We start from the raw sequence: 8,598 nt of genomic DNA, 5'->3' as shown, positions 1-8,598 counted from the left end.
AACTCATAAGTTAATGCGGCATGTGGAGGGTTAAGGCATCTGCTGCAGAGGTGTGTGTGTGAGAGACAATTGTAGGTCGCAGGTTGAAATGCCAACACCCTTTCATCCCTTGAGGTCGATACAGTCAACAGGATGCGCTCCAGTGGGAGAACCATGAGGGACCAGCTGCGTCTCAGCTCTCTCAATCTGGCACATTTCACAGACAAGTAATTCACTACAACATTTCTCCCGACAACCAAAACGTGATTCAGTTCGCAGTGTGTGTTACATGGGAAAAAAAAACTCTCCTGAACGACCACATTTTACTGGTAGTTTTAAGACTTTCAATGCATGAAAAACCAAAACAAAAGGACCCGTTGGATTGAGAGAGACCTTAGGTACACTCATGCATAGTAATACTAACACTCAAGATGTAAGCGCAAGTGACAATTTGGTTTATTGTGTGTGCTATGTAAATGGATATGAATGTCAATTTGATGTGGCCGGCCACATTCACACTGTATAAATGTTGCTTGATTGCAATAGTATCTGCTTAGCCATTGCTTTTAACAGCTGCAAAGTCTGCATTACACATCCACCCGTTTTGTGCAATTGAGTTTACCATTGTGGACTACCTGCCACATTTTCATGAGCTCCTCCGCACTCAGCCTGTGGACCACCAGGAGCCCCCTGTAAAAGCAAGGGTCTGTATTCATTGGGCTCAACCTCTTCCGGCTGATCCCAAAGGTCCGGAAACCAGAATGCGCCTTTGGTTGAACCCCAACTGCTCTCAGGCACATCCCCAAAAAGACGTCGTCAATGGGGAACAGCTGGATCTTCTCTGAAGCCGGGAGCAGTCTCTTGGCTAGGCTGGACGCCATCAGAAAGCCTCCCCCGCCCGCGTACAATGGGTAGGAGCCGGCATACACTTCCCGTGGGATGTAGTACTTACTACGCTTGTTCCTGATGGGTGCTGCTTTGGTGATGATGTCGCCAACAAAAAGGTTGGCCAGGTTGGGTTCCTCCTTTTGGAAGTCCAGAAAGTCCAGAACATTTCTAGTTTGAACAAAAATGTCATCATCCCCCTTGAAGATAAACTCCACGCTGGGGCAGTAGATGTGGAACCACTTGAGGAAGTTGACTTCCTTGAGGGTCAGGTTAAAGAAGGTGTCCATGAAGTCCCACTGGAGGATATCTCTGTGGATCTGGTCTTCCTGCTGGATAAGTCTCTGTAGGTTCCTGTGGTCTTTGCCCGAAGATGTGGAGCCCAGGAGGAACAAGGTGCGGATCTTCTTTCCCTCGCTGTCCATCTCTCGACCCCAAGTCTTCCGGATGGCCTCCCGCCGGTCATACTGCTCAATGATGGACTTGACCACGATGAGTAGGTGCACGTCTCCATGGCACTTCTCGGGGTGGTTAAGCAGAATGGGGAAGTACCTGCAGTGCCGGTGCAGCATGTACTGGTGGAATCTTCGATCCAGGTGCATGAACCAAGGCTGCTTCCTCAGGGCTTGGTTCTCGGGGCAGCTAATTTTTGTGATGTCCCACTGGGGGGTCTTCTGTGTTGCCCTGTTCAGATGCAGATGCCTCTCTGTGGGTCCCAGTCCTGGCCGACTGAGGTTGGCCCCTGGAAGCATTTGTTGGGTGGAGACATGTCTGGCTAGATAGCGTGGAACATTGGTCTTGAGATTTAAGTCTAACCTTCCTTTTCCACCTTCCTCTCCCAAAGTGAGTTTGTGGATAGTCATGAGGGTGGCCAAGAGGAAGGACATGCTCAGGCACGTCTTCAGTAGCCTCCACCTCCTCTTGAAGCAAAACTCCATGTTTTCTCTGTGGGCTGTCCTCCACTCTGTCAGGGAGTCACTCGGCCATGGCTCCTCACCCCCAACTAACCTTCACCTCACAAGGTCTGGAGGGCGCATCATGTCCGGCAGGGACCAGATGGATGGGAGCACCTTTCATTAGGCAAGAAAGCCAGTGTCTGGTGGGGGGGCAGCTACCGCCAAAAACAATCCTGGAGCCCTGGGTCACAAATGTCTAAAAGCCTCTGCACACCCATTGCTAACGGTTACGCCATTCCTGATTGCAGTCAAAATGTAATGCGTCCAGGACATTCTTTGGAAGACCGGCGGGTCCTCTGACGAGACAACGCCAACAGAGCGTCCCACACTTACTTCATGCGAACTTACACTTGCCTGTAAATACAGGAGTTCGAGGCATGTCTTCGCTGTCCATTTGCGGGGGTCCTCTCGAGGCGGTTCCTTGCGCCTGCCTGTGCTCGCAGTCAGTTGCGCTCTCTTTCAATCTGTCGAGACTAGAGCTACCCAGTCTGGGAAGTCCGTGCTATCTGCGTGGCTGCCACCAGACTGCACGTTTCTGTCAGTGGGGTGGGACTGTGCTTCTTAATCCCAGCAGGTCCTCGGGAGAAGCAGGAGCAGCGCAACCCCAGCCCAGCCGCCCGCTGTACTCTGCTCGGAAAGCAGACTGCGTTCGACCGCCAGAGCTGCCTCGGCGCAAAGGGAGGAGGCGGGCTACTCCCCCGCCAGAATTTAACGTAGCAGTCTCGGGCAGCGCTCAACCCCTCCCCAGGGCATACCTAGCGACTCTATTGGTCAGGCGGCACTGTTTGTGTTTATGTTTTGTTATGTTACTATACTTATGCACTTCTCCGAATCACAAACCTAATAGTTTCAAATCTATATGGTTAAAAAGGCGCAGCATTTAATTTAGATAATTTATTTAAAGCGCCCATTTACTGGTTGTCCTGCGTTTAATCGACCTCCGCCTGGATCTGCAAAGTCTACAACTAAATGCTGGCCACTTTTTGTATACAGCAATGAAGGGCCAATATGGGCATTATCTTGTTTTCTACCCCTGCCCGTATCACACTATTTGAAGTATTCCAAATGATACTGACAATGTATATACCTAAACAATTACGCCCTGAAAAGGTTCAGCTGGTTATTTTCTCATTTTTTTCCTACCCCGGGTCATGTCTGTAAATAAAAGGTGCGCCATTTAATATCGAGCATTCTATAACTGAAGGGTCTAGCTAACTATTGCCCTCTGTGTTTAATAAACAGTATGAACAAAAAAGGGGTTATAGGGACATGTCCTTGCTTTCCTTCCTGCCTCTGCTTGAACCACACTATTTCGACCCTGGCAGTTAGTAATGGACATTACCGGCATGGCGCAACTAACGCGTCCGTGCTGGCCAGAAACTGTTAAAAGCGGTACATTACGACCTCTCGGGCACGTGCATTGCACCATGCCGGTAATGTAATTAGCGCCATGCCGGGCACGTCCCAAAAACGGCACCTACCGGCATCGTATGCCGTGCAAGGTGCACTACCGCCACCCCTCCCACCGATATTAGCGATCACCGCAAATATTAGAGGTGAACTTAATAAGCGGATCCGGAAGTTGCGTCATCGCAACGGAACTGGAAAGAGCACGGCGCACAGCGGCCATCTTTAAAAACACAATCCGTTGCCATCCTCCGCAACCAGTGGACATCTGACCCCCAGACTCGCCACAAATCTTCCCCTACATCCACCCATGGTCAGAATGCCGAAAGTTGTTAAAAAAAGTTGCGATCGGCTGCGGCAGGAGCGCTTCACTAGGGAGGAACTCAACATGTTGGACGAAACCCTACAGGAAAACGCCGATGTCGTATTCTCAACAGAGATGACCAGACCGGCGATAGCACGGAAGAAGGCCATATGGGCCATAGTAGCACAGCGGGTCAGTGCAGTTGGCACAACACCCCGCAACCCAAGACAGTGCCGGAAAAGGTGGGACGATCTCCGGCTCCGCGTAAGGAGTATACTGTCTGCTAACAGAAACCTGGGCATGGCAACTGGTGGAGGAGCAGAGTCACCGATAAAATTGCAGCCGTGGGAGGAGATATGTGCCACAACCATTGGCATCGAGCGCATCGAGGGGGTCGGAGAAATGGAGAGAGGAGCCCCGACATCAGGTGACGCAGGTAGGTGCCTTAAATCAAGCCATGCCAAACTTACTGAAGCCCAGAATCATGTGAAGCGCAATGTTGCCTAATAGGGTTAACGCGACACATCATCAGAAGACTGCCTACAGGCATTTTTGACCTCCACCCTGTACACATGCAGTATGCACACCCTTACTGTAGGCACCCACATTCCTCCATGCTTCTTCCACCCAAAAGGGAGACAACCTGTATGTCACTGCCTCCAATGTGCACCATCTAGTTATCAAAATGATGGCAGTCATCACAATGCCTGCTCAATGTCCGCAGACCCATCAATAACACTTTCCCTCCTTTGCTCCACCACAGGCTCTCATTCAGACCTTGGCGATGAAGACACTGGCACCACACCTGCCAAGAAGGCCAGGCCCGAAGTACCACCACACCAACCCTCCACCTCTGCTGGACAAAACAAACCCCCACAGAAGCCAAAATCTACAGGCACAACACAGGCCAGGGCAATGATAATCACCAAGGCAAGCACCACGGTACCACTAGCAGCAGACATCCATCAAGTGGTGCCCACTGAAGGGACTGTGTCTGCAGGAAGCGGCACGATTGGGGAGACTGCTGCCATTGCAGCTAGTTCGGATAGTGATGTGGAGGATGCTGATGTTGTAGTATGTCCTCCCACTGCCCACCCTCATTCCCCTTACCTGTCCCCATGCAGCCAGCATGATGATGGCACACAGGGGCAATCCCCTGATGACTCATGGCCAGCCACTCAATGCCCAGTGGAAGATGTGCAGGAGGGGAGCAGCACTATCGACACGCCACTGGCAATATCCATTGCCCAAAAAAACCAAGAGTTGCTGGACCAAATCATCACACGCCAACACCAACTGTCCTCACTCCTGACTCAGCATGTGGCCGAATGTGGAGGTGCAAGGGCAGAAATGCCACCAATGTGCAGATACTGTGAAGGCAGCCATACAATCCTCCACCAAGGATATCTGTGCAGAACTCGCCGCGGTGCGGCACGTGCTCTCGGAGCTCGTTCAAACAATGAGGGACATGCGTCCTCGTGAACAGTCAAGTACCTCCTCTGCTGCCAGTTCGACCCCAAGCAGCCCCGTCCGCAGATCGGGCAGGAACCTGCGGAGTTCAGGCGGGGGTGCCCCGGGGGCCGGGAGAGGGGGCTGCCAATAGAGGCCGCCCAGTGGAACAATCACACATTATGCACGTCACCACAGGCATCCACACACTTTTGCGGGGAGTTGAGGGGGGAGTGGGTGTGTTGGGGAGTTGAGGGGGGAGGGGGGAGTGGGTGTGTTGGTGAGTTGAGGGGGGGGAGTGGGTGTGTTGGGGAGTTGAGGGGGGAGTGGGTGTGTTAATTCAAATCACATTTTCAATACACTTTTTGCTTGTGCACAAATCACATGTGTGGACATTGCTCATTGCGTATGTGTGCTTTATTGGTGAACAGCCCACAGTGTGCATGTCCCAGACACACACAGTGCCCCAAGTGCCATCTCCATGTGACACACACCATCCGTGTGTGCTAGAAGCATTGGTTAATGAGAGTTTGACGCATGGCACGTCCCTCCTGTGCATCGCGGTTCTGCCCCATCTGCACCCACCTCATCGTCATTGTCAGGTGGTTGCAGTTCAGCGTCAGTGGGCAGGGGCACATTTCGTCTGATGCACATATTGTGTAGCATTACACATGCCATGACGATCTTCGCCACCTTCTCATGTCGGTACAGGAGTGCCCCACCAGACCTGCTGAGGCAGCGAAACCGTGCCTTCAAGAGGCCAAATGTCTGCTCAATCACCACACGGGTTCGTGTATGTTCACGATTATAGTCCTCCTCGTGCTGGTCCTTTGGGTTCCGGACTGGGGTAAGGAGCCACCTCTTCAAGGGATAGCCTACATCACCTGTATGTGGGCAACAATGTATGTGTCAGTCATGACATCAAACTTCAAATCATGACGTGCCAGCATGGCATGCATTCATCTCTTACTTTGTACCACATTTACATGCACGAATGGAGTCACACTATGTGACCGGTATATGTGTATTCCTCTCATGGACTGTTTTGCAGGCCATCAACCAGTGTATGCAGGGGGGTCAGTGCCTTGTGAGTGCCGATCCACTGTGTTAGTCCATAGCGGTTGTTTTGGTGATCTGGCAGATGTCCAGTGATATCAATGCTCTCATCATGGCAACATTGCTGTCAGCCTCATGATGACCTCACTGAGCACTACAAATGTTGCTATGCAATTTATTTTGGCCTCTGTCTCTGTGTAGTGGTGTATTGATGTTTATGTCCGTCATGTGCCTCCTTTGTGCACAGTTATGGGGGACTGGCCTTTCAGTTGATGGTGTTTGGTGCCGTGTATTGGCTGAAGTCAGTGCATGTAGGTGCATTTCTTTGAGGTGGATGGGGTCCGAATCAGTACAGTGCACTTGCAGATGGTTGTGTCATGGTTCGGACACACCTTCATTCACATGGTAGGGCTGCTTACATCGGGCATTATGTGTTCAGGTGTCATCTAAAGTTTGGGCTGCTTCAGGGTATGAGCTGGCTCCATTGCCTATGGTACTCGCAGCCAGGTAAAGTATGCATCTCCCCCCCCCCTTTCAGCCAGGTAAAGTATGCATCTCTCCACCTCCCCTTTCAGCCAGGTAAAGTATTCATCCCCCCCCCTTTCAGCCAGGTAAAGTATGCATCTCCCCCCCCTTTCAGCCAGGTAAAGTATGCATCTCTACCCCCCTTTCAGCCAGGTAAAGTATGCATTGGTACGTAAATCACCTACCCACTTCACATTTCCATGGCCATGACATGAGACTCACCGAGTAGCCAGGATCTTGGCCCCGCATGTTGCTCCATGTAGCGTGGTATTGTGGAGTTACGCAGGACCATTGCATCATGGGTTGATCCAGGGAATCGGGCACAACAATGTGTGATGATCCTTTTGGAGTCACATACCATTTGCACGTTGATTGAGTGGAATAGCTTACGGTTGTGGTACGCTACCTCAATGGCATGTGGGACCACCAATGCCACATGGGTGCAGTCGATGGCACCAATGAAACCAGGTATGCCGGCGAGTGCATGGAAACCCACTTTGGTGTTTGCGATCTTCTGGGCAGACCGTGGTAAGGAAATGTGGTCGTCTGTGTGCTTGAGGAGGGCATCGAGCACTTGGATCAGCGTACGTGAGAATAATGGTTGTGAAATGCCATGCAAGTGCCCCACTGTGTGCTGGTAGGTGCCTGTGGCCAGGAAGTGGAGCACGGACACTACCTCCAGTAGGGGGGGGGTGGCAGTGGGTGTTTCAATCATGCTGACGATGTCGTTGTGTATCATGTCCACGATGGTGGTGATGGTGTCCCGGTCCACACGGTACAAGGTGTGGATCTGCTCAGCGGTGAGGTTGAATGGACTGGCTCTGATGCGTGGGATTGGAGGCTGCCTGCGTGGTGGCATTGGCTGTGCTGGTGGGGCTTGCTGGCCCTGCCTTGCCCTCCTTCTCCTCCTGCATCTCCTCTGTGCTGCCTGTTGTTGTTGTTGTTGTTGTTGTTGTAGCACTTGCATTGCAATCAGGTCCTCCAGCCCCAACATTGCTAGTCCTATTGGAATCATTGTGGAGTGTGACTGGGTGTGGGAAGGGGTGGGGTGTGCTCTTTTTGTACTTGGTGAGTCTGTATTGCCTCCACCTGTGCTGATTGGGTGCACCTGTGGCAGCTGGGAACACTGCACATGGCCATTTACGGTTGGTCCGCGATGGCGGTATTTGCACCATGGCGGTAAGGTACTTTACGGCCTTCGCAAGGGCGTTAAGAGCATGTCCGCTTGACTCGTGATGTTCCCCAATTTACGCCATGCCGCTATTTCCGGCATGGGGGGTCGCATGCCCGCGCCCTAGGTGCTGTTAGCGGCACCGTTAACTACAGTGCCGCTAATTGCACTTACTCGGATCGTAATCGGACCTAGCGGTAAGCGATGCCGGTAATCCTTCACCGGCATCGTTTTTCACTCACCGCCAGGGTCGTAATGAGGCCCTATGTCAAGTTATTACCAGCACTTCTATAATTGAAGGGCCTAACCAGAGATTGTGTTGAGTGTTAATCGATCTTTGCAAAACCAGCGGGCCGCAATGTATACTATTTAATGCTGGCCATTTATATAATTAAACATTTTGTGATCCTTTGTACGGTTATTTTCTTGTTTTGTTTTACAAGTTGGTTAGTGCAAGTCTTTGTAAAGTAAACTAAACAGCAGTGACCATTTTTATAATTAAACAAACCATATTTCAGAGTTCCGAAGGTTATTTTCTTGTTTTTCCTGCCTCTGTTTGCTCGCCATTTATAAAGCTGTTTTAAGACCACTTTTAAATGGTCTTCTTGGAGTTTTCAATTGTAGCCTCGTTCAGCATTCAATTACATTTCTTTTTTACTTACCACTTGACTTACATAAACCTTTTTTGTTTCCTCAGCATAAATTTCTCTTTTCCCCACTGAAAAGACTCTCAAACAGATTTCAATTATTATAATGAAAGGGCAGGGGGTGTTGTAGAGGGTATTGTGCAAAAGGGAGCAATCTCAGTTGAGAACACTGATGTCAATGATTTGAAAGTGTGGGGTTAAATGATAGCCCTGTGGTTA

General features: G+C 50.8%; 1 protein-coding gene across 1 annotated transcript; it reads right to left on the bottom strand.

Moving 5' to 3' along the window:
• Positions 1–413: 413 nt before the first annotated feature.
• LOC138472202 (UDP-GlcNAc:betaGal beta-1,3-N-acetylglucosaminyltransferase 7-like) lies at positions 414–2,485 on the bottom strand. The gene has a single exon (XM_069610251.1). The coding sequence runs from the start codon at positions 1,800–1,802 to the stop codon at positions 567–569; it is 1,236 nt and encodes a 411-aa protein (XP_069466352.1). The 5' UTR covers positions 1,803–2,485; the 3' UTR covers positions 414–566.
• Positions 2,486–8,598: the final 6,113 nt, after the last annotated feature.

Source organism: Ambystoma mexicanum, chromosome 8 (genome assembly GCF_040938575.1).
Source record: "Ambystoma mexicanum isolate Mex_15411 chromosome 8, UKY_AmexF1_1, whole genome shotgun sequence".
NCBI classification, from domain to species: domain Eukaryota; kingdom Metazoa; phylum Chordata; class Amphibia; order Caudata; family Ambystomatidae; genus Ambystoma; species Ambystoma mexicanum.
This window is presented reverse-complemented; position numbering and strand designations above follow the sequence as displayed.

Excerpts from the sequence above, each read along its gene's own strand:
- LOC138472202 (XM_069610251.1), bottom strand. The coding sequence starts at position 1,802 with ATGGAGTTTTGCTTCAAGAGGAGGTGGAGGCTACTGAAGACGTGCCTG.